General features: G+C 42.9%; 1 protein-coding gene across 13 annotated transcripts in view; it reads left to right on the top strand.

The window, feature by feature from the left end:
- Sntg2 (syntrophin, gamma 2) overlaps positions 1-21,306 on the top strand; it is a 202,470-nt gene that overhangs the window by 168,243 nt on the left and 12,921 nt on the right. For all 13 annotated transcript variants that reach the window (NM_001106720.2, NM_001414915.1, NM_001414914.1 and 10 more), the window contains one exon: positions 15,743-15,835. In NM_001106720.2, the coding sequence (NP_001100190.1) occupies positions 15,743-15,835 (93 nt within the window). The remainder of the gene's footprint in view (positions 1-15,742; positions 15,836-21,306) is intronic.

Here is a 21,306-nt window from a genome sequence, read left to right as displayed (position 1 = left end):
CAAATATGTTTTATTGTTTATTCTTAAAGAGAAAAAGAACCAAAGAGACACTGGATGGAATACTAAAGAGTAGTTGGGTAGATTAATGAGATGATTAAAAGATCATCACCGCTTTGCTACCAAAAGCAATTAAGTTTTAGTTTATTTTAATTTTGTACACAAAGCAGAGTACCTCAGTTCTGGCTTGCTGAGCTGTTTACAAAAGTAGCTTATTAGCCAGGTTTTTATTTTAATTTAAAACCATCAATGCAATGCCCATTACTCTTGAAATTGTATTTTCTTCCTCTCTAGCATTCTCCTGTTGCTTCTCAGCCTACAAAAAAGACACTGGGGTTGCCTCCTTTTTAAAGTTCCATATAAACCCACATTGAAATGAGCCTTTCCAATCATTCACTTATTTGAACATTCTCTGGGAGATATTCTTCGCCATTAAGGGGACATTGACTTCATAGGGATATTATTCATTTCACATTCTTAAAATTTTCCTTAAAATCTGTGCTGACTAACTGACTCAGGAAGCAAAGTACATGTCACAGGAGTGTGAGGGCCTGAGTTCAAATTCCTAACTCCATCTAAAGGTGAAACAAGGGAACTCTGTGCATAAAATCATCCTCTTAGTCCCTACATAGCCCTATATAGTTTTCATATACACTTTCACATATATGTCATGGACACACCCAAGTAACAATTTTTTAATTTAAATCTAATTGAAATTTATAATTCTATTAGAATTTTGTCTCTGTTAAGCATTTTGCAGTATTATTTAACCCATCAAAATCAAATATTCACAATTCACAACAATGTACCACCTATAGAGGTATAGTCTGTTATTATGGTAGACATATGTGGGAGGTTACATTGACCACATGATTATCATTACCCACTCGTTCTCTGGGCTTAATTCATAACCTCCAGTGATATCATCAGTTATGGTTCATGCTAATGGGTCCTGAAAGGAGTGCCCAGGAGAGGTGAGCTCAGCACCAGCTCCTCCTGTCAGGCTGGTGAGCAATCCAGGAATGAATATCCATGAAAACATTTAGCAGTGGCTGCCCCTCCTGATGTTTGCACACAGGAGTTAGATTTAGATTGTGTTTATGTTTGCCCAACACAAACACCTCCCAGGAAACTATTTGGAAAAGGCAAATATGAAATGTAAAGTAACAGAGATCTAAATGAGGATATGATGTATTTTCAGCCAGCCTCGAGAGTGAAATAAGATAGTGGATTCGCTAACCATCACAGGAAAATGAAGTATCCTGAAAGACTGAGCACGGGAGCCTTGGGATTGACACAGGAGTTACCATGTGTTTTCTGGCTTACCTGGCACTATGGTGTTCTCTCCCACAGCTCTGTGGGTTGGAGCTCTGGGGTGGGTTTATAGAGCCATACGCAGCAACTGGCTGAAAAGTTTCACCCCATACCTCTGCCCTGGCTCTGGTCTATCTATGAAGCCTGGAATAGTTCTGTTCTGACAGCAGGTTTCCTATGGTGAGGACTTAGGAGGTTTGACTGATGACCCAGATTATCTTTATGAAGGTCTTTTTTTTTTCCTGTCATACATTAAGAACCCCTTTGGCCACTTAACAATATAGCCCAAAGTCCTAGGCATTACTGGTGGATATTTGGAGGTCATGATGCTGCTGACCATGGCCTCAGCATCTTCCAAGGCTAGACTATCATTGAATGTAGAATTTCGGGCTTGACTGAAGCTAGCCAGTATATGTATGTGTATGTGTATGTGTGTGTGTGTGTGTGTGTATGTGTATGTGTATGTGTGTGTGTATGTGTATGTGTATGTGTATATGTATGTGTGTGTATATGTGTGTTTGTGTTTGTGTGTATGTGTATATGTATGTGTGTATATGTGTGTTTGTGTTTGTATGTGTATGTGTATGTGTGTGTATGTGTATGTGTATATGTATGTGTGTGTATATGTATGTGTGTCTATGTGTGTGTTGTGTTTATGTGTTTGTGTATGTGTATGTGGTATGTGTTGTGCTTGTGTGTTTGTGTGATGTGTTTATGTGTGCCTATGAGTGTATGGTGGACACAGTTCCAACCAGGTATATAGTGGCCAATCTTGTCTCCTGTTGCCAAGAAGCAGCTGTTTCCAACATTTTTTTTCTCGTGACTTTGTGAAAGAGCAAAGTTAGTCATTTCAAGAAGACCTTGGCCTTGAGCAGAGTTACTTTGTTAGAATACCGATTGATGTTGCTGTGCCTTCACTCCCATGGGAATGTGACCTCACCAAAAGAAGGAAATCCATGACAGTCTTAGCTATCGTGAAGCTCTCCGCCTGTGTGCTGACTTGCTAATCTGTTTAAGTTTGGGTTGTTTTCACACCTGAGTCTGCTGTGCAGGCTAAGGCTTAGCTGCCCTTCCATCTTCCGTCTGCTCCCATGTGTGCATACACAGCACGTAGAGCAAAAGGCAGCAGAGACTCTTCCGTAGTGAGCTAGTCATGGACTAGACGGCATGCAATCTCTCTTCAGGTTTCCTAGCCTCCTCTTAGGCCTGCCCCATGACAAGCCACAGGCAGAAAGTGCTCAGACTCCTCATGCTCCAGTAAGAGTCTGAATGCACCCTGAGTGCTGTGGTTAGAACACCATCCAGTTAAAGGTCCTGCAGCCTCTTGTCTCAGGCCTAGCATCCCTTCCCCTCATCACCTCTCCTCAATCTGCTGCCTTAGCTCTTCTCTGCCCCTCCCTCAGTCCTCCCTCCCACTCCCATTGTTGGCCCATTCTATATGCACATGAAACTCATGCCATTTGCCCCACATGTAGGGATGTGTAGTTTCTGAACAGAGCCCTGCGGAGCTTCCTTGTCTTCTCTTAGACTACTGATCCCCAACCTCTCCCTGGATGCTGGTCTAGCACTATCTGCATCAGTGACTTCTGTCTGTCCAGTTTCTGATCTGAATGAAGCCTGGGGCTTCTTTTCCTAGCACCTGTGGCCTGGTTCTCTTGATTCCATTGCCCTACTTCCCCGTGCATCAGAATTGTATTCATAACTAATATCATCTCACCGCCATAAGACCAGCTGCGAGTCAAGCATCCTAAAATGAATTACTACATTTAAAAGGAGTGAGCAGACCATCTGTGGAGGGAAGTCGGTGAATCGCCTCCTTTCTGACCTCCTCCCTTCTACAAACCTTCTCAGGAAGCACCATAGCAGTGCTCTGTGGATAGCATGAAGCTGAGTTCAGGTATCCTTCAAGGACCCATCACAAGATGTCATTGTCACTTACATGAGAAGTTAAAGCACAAGCCCAACAACAGGAATTCCCAAGAGACACTTCATCCAGAGAGGAGAATATCTGAGAACTTAAGAGTTCCTTTCAGATGCCAAGGATGGACATAGGACATTTGATCCAGTATCTCGACACGGCAGTTGGGTAAAAAACACATGGCAGAAATCAGACTGTAGAAAGGCAAGACAGCTTGTCACCAACAGTTCTTAGGGAGATGGGGAAGCTCATGTTCCTTTTACCACTAACATACGAGACTCGCAAGTTTTCGAGGTTGGCAGGATGGTCTTAGCTGTGTGCTGGTGGATAGCTTAAAAGCACTGGGATCTTTACTGACTCCAACGTGTTCTTCAGGCTCAACTCTGGGCACAGAGCAGGCAAGACGGCACACTGGGCTGCCCTCATCCTCAAATATCTCACTAGGGTACCTCTGCATTTGGAGACCCCTAGAAGATACATTCAGACAAGGGGCGTGAGAAGATACCATGTTGGGAGCAAAGGAGTAGGTGACCAGTGGCCTCCAGAGCCTGACTGGGGACAGTGTGCCTGCTTCATCTATGCAGTGTTTGAAAATAAGTTCATTTCCCTGTCGGTGTCTTTCTTCTATCTACTAGCTGCACAGAATTCACCTCCTTCTAAGAGATCACTGGGTGTTTTCAGTGTGGCATGTTTTTTTCTCACAGCAGACACTTACTGAATTATCACCTTATGCTGGGGACTCTGCATTCCTCAGGGGGCACAATCAAGTTGAAGCCACACAGTACACTGTGAGCCCAAGCTAGCACCTGAGCTGGGAAATTGGTTTCAGGAGGCATAGAATACATACATGGAGACCATACTGGAGCAGTTATAGAGGACATCGTCTAAGCCAACAGGCAGCATTCACGAGGGAGCCCACATTCTCAGGAAGGAAGGAAGGCAGGACAGTTCCTGAGTGTCCTCTCAAGCTACTGAGTTCCTGATTTGCCAAGGAGGGACACATTTGTACCTATATTCATTTTGCTCCTGCTTGATCCTGAAGTCTTTGGCTACTATCTTGGATCGGGCTCTGCCCAATGTGATTTGCCTGTGCCCATCAGCATCGATAATCAGTGTCTAAGAACCCTTTTTCTCTGCTGTATACTTACTTCTCTTATCCACTCCACACTGACTTTCAGTGGTCTATGTCATACATCTTAGAGCCAAGAATTCCTGAAGAAGAGCCAAACATCTTTCCATGAGGCTCTCTTTGAGGATCAAAGCCAGACCTACAGAGTGTGTTCTCTATGGATAATTCTACCATGATGCCACTGGGTATTCTATTCTGCCTGTACTCTAGCAGGCTAGACTCACCACACTGTAAGTACAACAGTCTTTTTCACTTGTCTAGGCCCCTGTTGTGCTTCCTGACAACTTTATAATGCTCAGGGACATCATGTGGTACTGCCCCACTCCAGGTACCAAAAGCTTCTGTGTAGCTATTCAGTTTGTTGAGGTCAGTCTAGGGTAGTGCCATTATAAGGTGGCTCAGTGGTTAAATCCAGAATACATCATGACCTGAGGTGATGAAGACTCTTACCTAGTGTTGTTCTTGGCACATTAGCGTCTCTGGATATTATCCGAAAGCTGCTGGAGCCTACATTGGGTTAGAACTGGCTAGGTATTCCTGTGAAGCACATCATAGCTTAATTTAATTGGATTACTGGTGGTACTGTTTTTATTTCTGCAACTTACTATGTTTCAGGGTTTAATCCATTCCTTCTCCAGAAGAGCCTGCCAAATTAGCTTTTATTAATTGCTTTCAACTTGAAGGTTCTGGTCTCTATGTCTTAACAATCCCATTCTGGTGGATGATGTAGGGAGAGATGACCACTGACCTGGTTATATGTCTAACAGTAGAGTCCAGATGGCTTTCCAGAACATAAGTTCAGGGTAACCAGCATCCTATTTTCTTTGACACTAGAACCCCAAATCTTCAAGGAATGTTCTCACAAATGAAGTACTCCCAAAATTTACAAAGCAACCTAAAAACCGGTAACATATTCTTCTGGCATACACTCCAAACCACTATATTTTATAGTTTATTGGTGGATCTTTATAAAAATATGACACGTATTCTCTGAATAAACCAAAGAAAATTAGTTTGCTTTTACTTTTTTTTACTTAAAATGATAGTTTTACATAACTAGTAAAATATTAGTAGAGTATTACTTCCGACAATTCTAATTTGTGTCAAGTTGTCAACAAATAAACAAACCAGGACAACCAAGTTCAAAGAAAATTTGTCAACAAATGGCCTTTATTATTGCTATTGTCCTTCCTTATTCTCTTCCTCATGAGCCTGTCCACCAGGGTTCTCTTCCTGCTCAGAGCCAGGGCTTCAAAGATAAATGGGCCTTGGGGAAACCATAGATGCCATGCCTTCCACTGGATAATCTCACTACACTGCACCCAAATTAGTAGGATTCACAGATACAGGACATGGAAGCAATATGGGAAGCCACACTTGGGACCAGAAAACATTGAAGCCACCACCATGAGCCTGTGGGCTCAGGCAGTGGGACAGAAGCAAGCAGCTCTGAACTGAGCAATCAGCAGGAGATGGGAAATTAGAGCAATACTGTTGATTGGGAAGCTAAATGAGAACACTATTAATAGCACCATCCTTACTTGGAACGCTCAACAGAATGCCCAAGGTCACAATGAGCAAGACCATATATATACTCACAGTACCAACTATTGTTTTGAGCCTCAATGGCTGGACTGAAACATCTGCAAAGTGAAGAAAGGTCCCCATGACATTTCCACTGGGCTGGGGTTGGGCGTGGTGCCTCAGTTTCCTTATCTATAAATTGGAACTAAGAGAATTAATTCCCAAGGGTTGTTTCACTGTTGGTAAATGGTTGTTAACTACAAAGTTTAAGGCAATTCCTAGAGCATGTAGATAGGTGATATTTAAGACCATAGCAAGGTGCATGCATTGTGCTTGTATGCAAGTCGGAATGAAATGCTGCTTTTAAAATGGAGAATCTCAAAACAAGGCACAGCTCCCCTCCAAGAAGACAACAAAAACAAAACAAAGCAGAACAAAACAAAACAAAAAACACTGGTTGTTTACACAATTGGAATAACTTCTAGCACAGCCTGATTGCAACAGTTTATAATCTTATGAAAATGTCTTTGGCGTTTGTATGAGTTTGCATTGGTGAATCCCAGTAGAATGGGCACCTCAACATTACATCTCCTGTGTAGAAACACAAGATGACTTCTCAAGGTTGAAGTGTATGACTTTTTAAATTCCTTGGTTACGTATTTTAATTTAAATACTTTATTCATTGGTTAGTATTCTGTTACTTGGTTGACTATTCTAATCCTCGTATTTTATTTTTTGTGATGTAATTATAAATGAGATTATTCCTTAATATCTTTTTAGGCTGTTCATGATTGGCATGTAGAAGCATAATTGGCTTCCATTACTTATTTTCTATGCATGAATAGTGTTCAATTTTCTTGATTTTTTAAAAGATTTTCTGCATAAAAGTTCACGTTATTTGTGAACAAAGATGATTTTCTGTTTGTCTCTATTTCCAGTTTGCATGCTTTTTGTTTCTTTCAGAGACACGAAACCCTCACAGCCTTTTACCACTGATGTTAGCCGTGGGATTTCACACACAGCCCTTCTCAGATGGTGCAGTTTCAGTATGTGTATATCAGTGGTCTCTTTGTCTGACTCATAGAATGGTGTTGGATTGTGCCGATACCTTTCTTAGGTAAATTGAAATGATAAAGTTTTCCTCCCTCCTTTTTTAATATACTACAGGGCATTGATTGAGTTTCTGGTGCCCGGCTATCTTTTTACTTTTTAACAGAGATAAAGAACACTTTGTCAAAGTATGCAATGATTATAATGCATTGTTGAATTCTGGCTGCTCTTGGTGGTGGTAAACTTGGGCACTGGTATCCACTAGAAAGACTGGTCTTTATTTTTCTCCTGGAGGGGCTTTGGTTTTAGCATCAAGATCAGGCAGATTTTGTCTCAGGAGGCAAGTCTGGAAATATGAAATTTCAAGTTTTTAAGAGATTTTCATTCATTTTTAGGTATTTGGTAGCATTTGCCAGTGAAGCCGAGTGGCTTATTGGATTCCTTTGGATTGGTCTATTAGCTGAGGCTCGGTGCCTTTACCAGCTCTCTAAATGTTCCCACTTTTTCCCTCATAACAGTCAGTCTTGGAAGATTATGTGTCTCATAAGAACATATCAATTTCATCTAATTTATCTAATTTATTTATGTGAAATTGTCAGTATTTTCTTGCAGTGTTTTTATTTCTGCAAAATCAGCAACTGTATGCCCTGTTTGATTTCTGACTTGAGCTATTTGAGTCTTCTTTGTACTTCACCAATACAGCTAGACTTGGGGCTTTAATTTTTTTTAAAAAAAAATCTCTTTTCAAGGTTTTTAGTCTGTAAATGTTCTGTGTTGTCTTTCTATTTCCTCCTTTATTTACATTTCTTTTTACCTTTCTTATCTTTTTTCCTTTTTCTAGATTTCTATTCCACTTTTCTTCTTCTTTTTCTAGTTCGTCACAGCATAATGTTGGGCTGCTATCTGTATTCTTTAGTGAATGTCCACATCTAACTCTGTAAACCTCCCATTTAGCACTGTGTTCACTTGATTTAGGATCATGACATACTTTTCAGGGGAGCACGTTACAACCTAGAAGGGACGCGACCCCTCGTCACGTCTGATCTCAGCTCTGATCTCTAGTGGTGTGTAGCAGGATTAGGAGCCTGCACTAGGACAAGGACAGTGAGCACCTCCCTTTGCTTTGCAAGCTGTGCACCTTAAAAGGGAATCAAGAGACCTACGTAACTGAGAGGGTATGATCTGCAGGACTTAGCATTGTTCTTTTATAATTTAAAGTGGATAGTGGGCTGGGGCTTGAAGGCTGCCCTGTGTCTGTGCTGCCCCAGAAGGGCTTCTGCAGTAGCTGCTTTTCAATCTCTTCGCTGCCCTGGTGTCTCCAAACAGCCCCAGGCTTCCTGCTCCTCTCAATGAAAAGAATTGCTTCCCTAGCTCCTTTGTTATTTATCAGCCTCCATTTAAACATCCTTCCATGTTCTCTATGATATTTCAAAAGCTAATATCCATGCCTTTGTTTATTTAATGGTACCAGAGTGTGAATATTTTTTAATATGTGAAAATGAACCCAAATGTGCTATTTAAAACTACATTTTAGCACAGTCTGATTTAGTTCACAACCCACCATCGTACAAAGAGCTATTTTAATCTTAATTATCTTGATTTTCCTGCTACTACCACACATGTAATTTTCTGGAGTGGCATTTTGGAGATGAAAGCATAGGTAGGTATTCAGAACCTTTCTGATTGTGCCTTCTCAGGGTCTGGGAGTCTTGATTAGCAACAGGCACACTGTGCCAAAAGAAGCTAGCAGAAAACGCCCACAGCTCTGCACACTGGGCAGCGCGAGATCTCCAGTTCTCATAGCGCTCAGCTTGAGCCTCGGTTTCTCTGTGATGCAGTGTCTGTGGAAAACCACCCATACACTGGGTCCTCCACAGCCTTGGCAAGTGATCTGTACTTAGTAAAGATGAGATGTCTGTGGACATGGGCCAGCTCTAAACTCAATCTCTGCATTTCCTTGTAAGGACAGGGTCTGTCCTGTCATGCTGAGGGTGGCAGGGTCTCTGTTCATGGTTCACTGGAGCTAATGAGCTAATCCGTTCACTTCTCAGTGACAGGTGGAAGAGTTGAGATGGTCTCTGAATATAGCTCAGATAGAAGCATGCAGAGCCTGCTGCTCCACAGCCCACCACACTCAGCTGCAGCGTGCTCTCCTGTGCTCCTGTGTAGACTTGCAGTAAGCAGCACTACTGTGGCCACCAGAAAGGGAGGGAAAGCCAAGCTATGTGCTTGCCTCTCTTCTAGAAAGAACTGCATGCAGAACTAAGAGTCCAGGGGACTGTCACAGAAAACCTTCACTGGAATTTCAATAGCAATAGATTGTTTTGAAATGTTTTCAGTAAACCATTACATCATGTCATGACCAAAAACTAAAAATACAATCTTTAGAAATACTCTTATGACACTATTACTAAAGGATAGCATAAGGCCCCTTTCTTTTCCACTAAGTGGGGTAAAACCCTAGATATTACACATCATATGTAGGATATCTCTGGGAATAGGAAAACAGGGAAACAATTGGTAGTTTCTGTGTAACTAGCACAGAACAGCTGGCAGAGCCATGAAAGAGAAATGTTCTTTACCTCTTGGTTTCAGGGGGTTCAGTTCATGATCACTTTTTCCTGGTCAGCTGTGAGGAAAAGTATCATTGGGTTGTGGGGAGGCAGTCTGTAGACAAAGCTTCTTGGCTTGTGGCAGCCACAAAGTTTCTGTGCCCTCCCAAAATAGGGCCACCAGTTAGGAACCAACTCCTCAATGCATCCATCTATTCCAGGGACACTTACATCCAAACCACAGCAGAAACTGACTAGCTAGCAGCCTCGAAGTAGAAAGAACCAAGTGGCTGACTCCTGGGTTTCATTCTGCCTCACTTTCTCAGATTTGGAACTGAAGAAGCCATTACCAGGAAACCCAGGAACTGACTCACAAGAGCTCTATGCTAAATTAAAGATGCAGCCTAGTAAACAACAAAAAATCATCTACATAGCAGCTCTTCAATGTAAACAGCTACAACAGGCTTACTGGTATAAGATCTTGGTGACCACAAACCTGCTGCTCGGTATCTGAGGGGACAGGAGGACGTGCCATGCAGGATCCGAGAATCAGGTTTTGTAGTACTAGAGAATGGGGTCAGGTAGGACCCAGCTTTACCAGGCCCAGACAATGTTTTCTAATTATTATTATTATTACTTGGTTTTTAATAAATTACAAGGTGAGAGATAAGCCAGGTTGTTTTGCAACCCCTGGCTCCAGGCATATGCTGGGTATGCCTGCTTACTGAAATTCCATGGTTCACATGGTTTTGAAGCCTGTTTTATGGTTCTGACTTTGAGGTAGGAAATTTTCTTGAGCCAGGATTTCCACCTTTGCCAGTTATGGGGAAGCCCAAACATCCTTCCTAGGAGTATTCACAGCAGACAAGTAGATGGCCAGGATTTTTATCTTCATCGAGGGAACAAGGAATCCAAGCAAGAGGGGGAGCTGCATGTCTAGCCCACCTGACACCCTGCCCCCTGCTGAGACAATGTCAAGGAATTGGTTCAAACAGAACATTTGCCTAAGATCAGACATCTCATAAGACAAAACTCCCAAGACTCCAAAAGAAAACCACCTGTCGTGCTAAGACCTAGGAACATCTCAGAGACTTGCTAGACAGTCCCCAGGTGCCAACATTGAAATTCAAAAATGTTAAACTTATTTTGGGAAAGATTTGAGGGCAGCTGTGTCTTTAAAAAATATATGCTTAAAAAGCAAGTATGAACATATTCTAACAAATAAAAATATCATAAGCACAAAGAAAACTAACACAACAGAGGAGAGAAAGAATAAAATAGAAAATGAAAATGTGCGAATTATTGTGACTGAATTAAAAACTCAGCCAATGAGGTAAGATGAGTGTAGAGGGAGGGACTGGGACCAAACCCGGGCTGACAAAAACTGTCTATATGAGTAACAAAGAGAGTACAGATGAGAGGGAAGGCAGGCTCAAGATGTAGACTGAGGTGTAATGCCTCTGACCAGAGACCTGAGAGGAGAATGCAGGAAAGACAAATATACTCAAAGAAATTACGGCTCAAAGTTTCAAAGATAGAAGCCTGTGCATTTAAGAGGTAAGCAGATGCTAAACAGAAACACCGCAAGAAGCCCACACCAACAGACATGCTGTGATTAAACCTCAGAAAATTAGATTAAAAAAAGAAGAAACTATCTTGAAATCAGCCAGAGAGAGCAGAAGATTACAGAGTAAAATAATGCAGATTACACGAAATTTCTCATAAAAAAAGAATGATGGCAGACAGAAGGGTCCCAATATTTAAGTGCCAGGAAAGACATTGTATTACAGATCCCATAGCTATTGAAAATACCTTTCAAAGATGAAAAATGTCTTTCCAGGCATTTCCTAATTAAGGAGGAATGAAGATGAATCATCCTTGGCAGACATTCCTAAAAGGACTAGATAAAGGATTTCTCTAAACAGAAAAGAAAAAGCAAGAGTAGGAACCCAGAGTGTTTAGGAAGAGGGAAGAAAAGGGTAGAGATCTTCACATGTCGTGGTTGAAGCAAAAGCCATACCAACTGTCCATCTGAGTCCAAATGTATGTAGAGAAAATGCTTAAATCAAGTGAATGGGGAAGGGAGGCCATATGGACATAGGTGAGCCTCTGTAAGACTCTCGGGTGAGGAAATCCATGACAAAACTCAAAACCCTTCAGGCAAATAAAAACAGAATGCTAACATTTTCCTAACTAGCATGGCATTAAGCAGAAAGGAAGCAAACTGGAAACAGGAAATGCAGGCAGAAACTGAGACGTCACAAATCCCCTCAATTAAAATCTGTAGGAGCAATTAAACATAGAAATGAATGCGTTACACTGACAGCAAGTACCACCCAACCGTGTGATGTCTACAGAGAGGCTGCCTCAAATATTACCATGTGGCTCGGGTCAAAGGAAAGCAAAGGTAGCAGTCATCAAATCAAATAGACTTCAAAGCAAAGAATGCTACAGCGAGCAGAATTGTGGGATGATGAGTAGCCAACTCCCAGCCAAGGAGACTTGGCAGTCTATGTGTGTTCACTAGACACAGAACTGCAAAATATATGAAGTAAAAGCTGATGGAGCCAAAGGAAACAAACCAACAGCAAATCACAAGAAGCATTTACGGAGCATCCCACTGAACAGTAGCTGACTGGAAGTTATTTTGAAGGGTTGTGAGACATACACCAACATCAACCATACCCAGACTATGAAGTAACCACAGAAAACTGATAAGAACTAAAACCATTTAAATTGTGTTCTCCAACCAAATTGGAAACAGTAATCAGTAACTGAAAGATAACAGGAACATACTCAAATACTTGAAAACATTATGTCATTAATGTGTCAGAGAAGTATTAAGGCAAATCATGAAGCTGGCTCTCTGTAAATATCATTAACTTTGACGAGCCTATACAAAAGCTCACAGGAAAGAAAGAGAGGGAAAAACACAAACTGCTAGAACCAGCAAAGAAAACCACCATGGCAGAAGACTTCTTGTAGACAGGTCCTGTGGAGCGCTGAATACATAGAGCAGGTGACAAAAATCAAGGGTTCCAATCAAGGTGAGGCAGATCATCTTCCCCAAGAAAGAGATACCTAGACTAGATGCTATTGGAGAATTCAACCAAATATTTAGAAAAGAATTGAAAGCAGTTACCCTTAATCAAGGGAGGAGAAAGGGAGGAGGAAGGGAAGGGAAGGGAAGGGAAGGGAAGGGAAGGGAAGGGAAGGGAAATGGAAGGGAACGGAAATGGAAGGGAAATGGAAGGGAAGGGAAATGGAAGGGAAGGGAAATGGAAGGGAAATGGAAGGGAAATGGAAGGGAAATGGAAGGGAAATGGAAGGGAAATGGAAGGGAAATGGAGGGAAGGGAAATGGAAGGGAAATGGAAGGGAAATGGAAGGGAAATGGAGGGAAGGGAAATGGAAGGGAAATGGAAGGGAAATGGAAGGGAAATGGAAGGGAAATGGAAGGGAAATGGAAGGGAAATGGAGGGAAGGGAAATGGAAGGGAAGGGAAATGGAAGGGAAATGGAAGGAAGGAAGGAAAGCAGGAGACAGAGGCATGCATGCATCCATACATATATACATACACATATAAAATCAAACATTGATATATGTTCATATAAACACACACACACACACACACACACACACACACAGAGCACTAGAAAGGACACTATACATCACATCCTTCAGTAATACAGACAAGCTTGGCCTGGGGGTGTGTAATCAGACCTGTTCCTTGCTTTTCTGTGTTAAAGCCCAGGACTTTTCCAAGTTGCTTGTATTGATGTCTTTATCATAATCATCATTAACATCCTCATTTTTATTGTTATCTTAGACAGAGTCAGACTGTCTGGGCTAAGCTAGCCCAGGCTAACAGTCTTCCTGCTTTTGCCTCCTAAAAGCTGGCATTGCCGTTAAGCCATACTGAACCCAATGGACTGTTAATTCTTTGCACAGTCTCCTCCTTGTATACGAGCAATTGCATGGGGCTAACTCTGCACCATCTCTAGGCAACAAGGCTCTTTCTCCAGAACAAAGTTGAGAAGGCATTTTTGATCACCAGTATTCTCATTTGGTTTTTGTCTTGAGATTTTTTTTTTAAAAACAAAAGCTCCATATGATTCTGTGCTTGAGATTTTTGATGTTTTTCTTAAACACTGGTTAGTCTTTGTCGCTGCCGTTTCTTTTGTTCTGACGCTGACCTTCACAGCCATATACTTTGAGCTATTATTAAGGCCTCTCTGACATTTTCATATAATATGTTCTAAAATGCTCTGCAAACTTGTTCTAAGGTCTGGGCATTTGTAGTGGGAGGCATTTAATACATCTCTCCTGAGCATAGTAATTTATTCAGAAGCTTTGTTAGGTGTCCTATGCCACAGTCACCATGAAGCATTGTTTTATGGGTCGTTGTATGCCATGCTGTAGTGTCCCTTAAATATAGGCAGGTCTTCTCTGCCCAGCCAAAGTGTTCTGTGTGTAACTTTTATCCATACTTTAAACAGCAGCTCTAAAGCTATTCAGTAAGTCATTCTTATAGCCTGTATATCTTGAACAATTCCAAATATGTGTCAGAAAAATTCTCCCTATCGGTTACATTACAATGTTTAAGCTGCTGGTATATTTTTAAAATGTAAGCAGTCCACAAGGGTACCTTTAAAGTGGCCACTTCTCTGATACTCTTCTCCCACTGAATGGACCATGAGGCCTACTCTTCTCAGAGGACTGGGAGCAGATGTGAACTTGAGGTTTTTTCCAACATATTAAAGAAGAGGAGTTAATATACAACACAATGGAGATGCTGAGCTTTAACGCACATATGCACACACACCATGCCAGACTCTAAAGATGCCTGGCAACCACTGGCTGCCTCTTCTGTGAGATTCCGCAGGGCTGAGCCTCTGAACAAACCTTCCACATCTCTCCCCGTCCTTCCTGAGACTCTGAGGGGCTGGAGAATCACAGGGGTTTGTAACATTCTACAACAGTGTTTTCCTCCAAAGACCAGGCTGTATCCACTGGGGTTCACAGTTCTACTAGTCTCATGATGTCAGAGACCTGGGCTACAAGAAACTAGTGATTCCCTAGAAATAAATCTTTTTTCTCAGTTTATAATCACTACATGTAAATTCTAGAAGTGTAGTGAGTACCTAAACTATGAGAACATGAATTGCCATGGACTTGCAAAAGGCAACGTCTTCTGCTCTGGGTCAAGTTAGGGAAGGTGAGTTAGGGGAAAAGCTGGGACCATTATTGGAGCATCCATTTCCTACCAGCATCAAAGCACTGGTAGACCACATAGTGGGCAGTGGGCAGCTGCTACTGTGCGCATGTTTATGAGCAGAAATGAATACCTGGCAGCATTAGGGAGCTGATGGAAGGCTGAGAAAGATGAAGGGTTGTCAAGTCATGTTGCACAGGGTCCTCTCTTCATGGGCCTGCTCTCTGTACCCCTATGAAAAGTGAAGGAGAGAGTGGAGCCAAGATGTAGCGACAACCTCACCAGGGATCTTTGATATATTTTAATGCTATTCCAGGCATCTGTCTTGCTGCTAGGAAGAGAATATAATATAATAGATCTAAGTGGGAGAGTCAGTAACAGTGCGGAGGATGCCCATGGCATCCTGGGTAGAGTGATAAGGAGCAGTGCAGGAGTGAGGTGGGCTCCTCCTGGCTTCCCAATGTTGAGTACATATGTCAGAGAGTCAGACAATCAAGTCCTGTCCCATCATCATCCCTAAGCAAGACCTTCATATCTATCCCATGAGAAGCACCCTGATTTTCCCCACACAAGTGATGGCTTCAGATCTTCTGTAATCTGGGGTAACTTCACCTGCAGACCGATTACTGACGTTAATAAAAACAGCTTTTCCAGTTGTAGGACTGTTCCTTACTATATACCTTTTATATTCCCTAGACTGCCATGAAACACTTAAAGCACACAGATATTCCAGGGAGAGTTTTTAAAGGTACATCGGAGAGCAGATACCTGTTGAAATGTTTTTTGTGATTTGGGTTTGTTCGGTGGATGCCTTTAAAGACAACCTTTGTCTGTCTAAAACTGTAAAGCCAGGAAGATCTCAGTGCCTACACGTGTCTCCACAGTTCCCTGCAACCCCCAAACCTTCCCTTTAATTCTACATAGTTTGTGTGTTCGGAGTTAAAACAGTGTACTTTGACTAAAATAGCTAATGTGCCAGCTTCCTTCCTATAGTTAACCAGAACTATTGCAGAGTGCTCACTCACTATTAATACTCTTTTCTAGTCCAAAACGTATCTGTGCAGCTGGCAAGGAGAAATGCTGTGCTTCACGGTGGACTTTGCTCTGGGATTCACCTGCTTTGACAGTAAAACAAAGGTAAGATGCCCTGTGCATGCTACTTTGCACTTACTCCTATGTGCCTGAGAGGTGGCAGCTCCCTCCCGTTGTGTGTGAACCCAAGGTCTGCCTATATTATCTGCCTCCCGACTTGCTAGTTTGGGGCCCTAGAATCCATGTAGCAAAGACTCCAGTGAGATGGCGTTTGGTAACTATGATGCAGAGACAGACAGACAGACAGACAGACAGAGATGGGGAGGGAAGGAGAGAGAAAAACGCAGAGTGGGTTTTCATAATCTCTCTGAAGGAAAAACCCACAACACGAGAACATAATGAAAAGAACCATCGCTTAAAACCTGAGTCATCGTTTTTGGTGAGAGTAAGGACCACGTGTTGGGAGCATGCATCCAGGAATAGAAAAGCCACCCTTGATTCCAGCTGTATTGATTAAGCGGCTGGTGAGAGCAATAGAAATCGCTGGATTATTTCCACTATCATCTGAGGGCTCTCCAAATTACATGAGTGTTAAGGAATTCTTTGCCAACGTGAGGCGCCAAGGCTTTTTTCACATAGTATTTATAAAAACCTACTTTGCTAATTACAAATGCTTGATGCCTGAGGAAGCGTGCCTGTGAGGAGCTGTGACCCTGGGGTGCCAGCAGATTTAGTGTGAAGATCTCATTGGGTTTTATTAGCAAGGACAAAGCATAACAGCCCACTGCAGCCCCACGGAGCAGAAGAGTGGTTTCCGTGGGTGGCTCGAGCAGGATCCAGGGGCCTCCTGCTACAGAACCCCATGGCTCACAGGAAGCAGCTTCCTGTGGTTTCTCTTGCAGAGCGAAGCAGAATGGTCGTCCCCATTGTCCATTCGGGCTAGCGTGGGTCCCATCTGATTGGCTGCTGCCCATCAGCACTTAGGAACCTGAGGACTAGTGGAGCTTTTCTTGTTGCATAAAGCTTCAGTTTGATGATGTGCCGTCTGACATGAATGATGGCAATGTGGTCTGGTCTTTGGGGCCTCGTGCTTAAGCTCATTCTTACACATGGATTCTACTGGATCGTGTCTTCATTTCTGTTACTAACCATAATGACATTTCCAGAAACCTGTTTTCCACATGCCTTGGGCAGGCTCAGCTTTGGCCTCCCCTCGTTCCCAGAGCCTACGCTGAAGAAGTGAAGGCTCACCGAAGGCTTCTAAAAACCAGGAATCTTTTTCTCATAGCTGTTTCCAAACTGCGGTCGCTGAGCCTCTTAGGCTATGCTGTTTCGTGGCCCAGCCTCTCAGGCAGTTGATAAATACTCCCAGGCAGCAACTTTGTCTAGAGCTCTTCCCCGTGCCCTTCCTTCTGCCAGAACAAAGATTTCAGCCGGGACAAGTCTGCCCACTAGGGGACACGTGGAGATGTCTGGAGAAGGTTTTTCATTACCAGTACCTGGAAGGGTACTGTACTGTGCTGCTTCGGATGTCCATGAGAGGGGACCACAGTGCTGCTTAGCCACTGCCATTAACAGAATAGAGCACCATATAAAATAGCCAAGAAGTCTGTGTGCAGAGGTGAAGAAATCCTGAGACAGAAAAGGAAGGCTTTTGTTACAGAAGCCTGGTGCCTGAAAACTCACTAAAAACATTTTCGCTTCACTTCCTCGCAGGGAAATTATCATGATGTTCCCCGCGGAGTTATGTGGTGATCGTAGTAAAAATAAAATGCAGTTGCATAAAAATGTAATGCCAAGAATGGATTTCAATTCTGCATCCAACATCAAAGGCCATTCCTGCTTACAGCACAGAATCAGTGAGCAAATGACTTCTTGATCCTTGTCAAGGGTTCTTCCTGCTGTACTTTTCTGTAGCCATGGCACCTGTGCAGATACAGGACCTGCCCTTGCTACTAATATGATCTAGAAGCTAGACCCGAATGTTCTTGTCATGTGTGTTCTTCAAGGATGCGTATGGTTTAGAGGAAGAAACGTCTTCTGTGTAGTTTCTGCTTCTTCCTTTCTGATATGCACAGTATTGCCCTTCAGGACGCCAAATCTAAGACCTTCAGGATTCTGCTTTAAGGGCAGGTTTGCATGTTCTGCCTCCACATAGTCTGAAGGATTCTGTGTGTCTTTTGTGCTGCACTTGGCAATATCCTGGACTAGATCCTGGCCAAGGCCCTTACCTAGGAAGAGCAAAGCACAACACAGCAGTCTACTGCCTGCTGGAGACTCCACACATGGTCCACTCATGTTTCTGTATTTGGCTTGTTTAGCCAGTCTTCCTGTCACTCCAGGGAATAGAACAATACGCACAAGATTCTTCAGCAGACCATTTGTGAGACTCTTCCCATGTCTACCCACTGTCCGGTGTGCAGCCAGGGGGAGCAACACTGCAAGGGAAGAGCGTGGTGTAAAGTCTGGCACCTAGTGAGTTAGAAGAGGGGTCTAGTGTTCTGTAGTTCCCTTCCTGTCTCTATAAAGATCTGTGGGAAGTTCTGAGCTGCTCTGCACAGGCTACAAGCAGGATGTTCAGCCTCCTGGTTGCACGGCCCCTTGCTCTTGTGTGGGGGTTAAACCCACAGTACACAGTATCAACTAAGTCATGCATCCGCCATCTTCCTTCGCTTTTAAATTCCTTCCTGCTCCCTTGTCCTCCTTTTTACCAAGCAGTGCCCCTTATTCCCATGGTAGGTTTCAAATGAGGCTCTGAGGACACGTCTTACCATTTAATCTAGCATCTTTCCCTGAAAATTAACCTTTCAAAGGTTTTAAATGGTATCGTTTGTTTCATAATGTTGTTCAGGACTGCTATGAGCCCTTGGGAACTAGACTGCATGGTGACAGACTATCTGATCAGTCTGGCCCTTGGCCATTAAGCATTAGAATTTATGTCAAGCATTTAATACCTCCTTGGGCTAGATAAAGTAGGCTGCCCCTTACCCAGAATATCATGGACAAGGATGGGGTCAGAGATCACTCATTCAATACAGTGATTGCCTTGCAAGCATGAGGTCCAGCCCCAGAACCACATAAGGGAGCCAGAGGAACCAAAGACAGGTCAATCCTGGGAGCTTATTGGCAAATTCCAAACTAATAACAGGACTGTCATAATAATAATAATAATAATAATAATAATAATAATAATAATAATAATAATGTGAATGGCACCTGAGGAACAACCGAAGTTAACCCTCTGGCTTCCACATACACACCTAGACAAAGAGGGGGCGAGGAATGTGAGAGACTCTTTCAAGCCTTCATGTCATTGAATCAGTTCATTACTGTATCTTTGCTGAGACACAGCTAGATCCATGACTTGGCATTAGCTCTCCGTATCAAAGGCCTAAGAAAACATAGTTTGAGGGTAGACTATGATTTGGTGGGAGAGGATGATAGTATGCACAAGGCCTTAAGTTTCATCCTCAGTAGCATGTGCACGCATACACACACACACGCACACACACACACACACACACAGTACTAGGATTCTGATAACTGTCTGTGCTTTAGTAGATATCCACATAGTTGTCCCTCATATACTAATGGCTCAGTTCTGTAATCCTCACTTCTCTTTTACCAGGGAGGGACAAGCATTTGTCTCCGAGCATCAGTCTATTCTTATCAGCATCTATTTCACCAACATAAGGAGTAATTAGGAAGGGCAGGAAACATAGCCAAGCAGGTTTTCTCCCCTGATACTAAATGAGAAGACCACAGAACATTTTTCCATTTCTACAAAGATATTTTAAAGTCATCAAAATGGGAATAAACAAGAACACCATTCTAGGTATGTGGCCTGGACCTGACATGTCTACAGGCTAGCTGGCATGACACCAGTCAACACATTTTTTTGCTCTGTAGTTTGATGGTAACTGATGTTCTGGTCTTGTCGTGGTCTGTGGAGGCAGGGGAAGAGCTGGAAATGAAGAAGTAAAGCAGAGACTGACTACTTTCCTTTAATAGCCAAGTTCCAGGCTCACACGTATAGAATAAAGAACAGCCAGATACCCAAAGAAGATCTTCCTCCTCCTCCACCAGCTATCGCGAACAGTGTGAATGCCCAGCCTTGTCTCTAGTAAGATTACAGCAACAGCAAAGGGCTGAGGACTCCGGGGTTTATGCCACTCAGATTTCCAGCAACACCGGGGCTCTGTCCCTCTATGAAATAAGTCACACTCCAGAATTTCCTGCCATGGAAATTTTCTTACCTCATGGATGTTCCTTGGTAACAGCACCAGTGCTCCAACTTTCTCAGTGCGAATCTCCTGGTTGCTTGATGCTGGGATGGTGCCTGTGAAGCCTGAATCCAGGCTGGAATCCCATAATTCTAAAAGGTTAGGACTAGAGAAGTTCAAATTCAAAAGAAAAAGGAAGTGACTGAGGAACTGAGGTCATTCTACTGGCAGAAGCAAAACACCACGATCCCAGTGTTACGGCCCCTGTGAACCCCACCAGGCTTCCTAACTGGGTATCCGTGTCACTTTCACCTTCAATACCTTAAAGCCCCAAGTGGTTTTGAAGGGGCGAGCAGTGACTATCAATGAAATTGTCACTGCTGAGAGGAAAGCAAAGGTCATGTACTTCATATATGCATGCATGCCGTGGTTGCTAAAACCACACAAAGATGTCTCCCAGCTCTATGACTGAGAACTGAGTGTTGAGATGCCCCTTGGCCTTTATTACTCCAGTGGGACTCAATGCCCTTTCAAATCCATCTCCTGATGTCTAAACTAAAGTGAGCACTATTTGTGTCATGATCTCTAAGCAACCAATCTGAGCTCTGAGTTCCCAGCTTGCAAGCCCAGATCTGTGTACAGAGGCTCAGTTGCATATTTAAGAAGGGCTTGGCGTTTAGAGATTTAGTAGCTTGCTAGGACCACGGGCAGAAATAGTATTCACGGTTTTCTGAAATAGTTTCCTTTTAAATAAAAAAAATTACATTTTAGGCGCATGAAAGAAAGCTTGGAATGTTTAAAACTGAAAAGAACAGACAGTGAGCCATTAAAGACAATGAACTAAATAAGTGTCAAACAAGGTGCTCATGGCATCACCATGCTGAGGACATAAGGCTCACACGAAATAAAAAAAGGGAATAAGCCTGCTGACCACCCCATGCACCATGTGGACCTGGATGTCTTGTAACACAATCAAAAACAGGAGAAGCCGAACATCATTTTCTTCCATTACCCCAAATAAGGGCTACATGAGGAAACTGGTGACCTGTGCTGTAACTGGGGTGAAACTCTTTCATGTTCTCTTAATTCCTACTCTGAAAACAGCCTGGTACTCAGATCTGCCAGAGCTGGCAGAGACTTGGCCTCAGCACAGAGGAAATGCAGGGATAGAGTGAATGGTTCTCAAGATACCACGGAGTCCAAATGTCTTGAAGTATGAAAGCAGCATGAGCTTCGAGACTTTTCTCTTGATCCATGTCCACGGTTCATTATGAAAAATCTCACAAGGAATCCTGAGGCCAGTGTGGATGGCATGGCACACAGCTTACCATCTAGAGGAACAGAACTGCTTTT

Source organism: Rattus norvegicus, chromosome 6 (genome assembly GCF_021556685.1).
Source record: "Rattus norvegicus strain SHRSP/BbbUtx chromosome 6, alternate assembly SHRSP_T2T, whole genome shotgun sequence".
NCBI lineage: Eukaryota > Metazoa > Chordata > Mammalia > Rodentia > Muridae > Rattus > Rattus norvegicus.
This window is presented reverse-complemented; position numbering and strand designations above follow the sequence as displayed.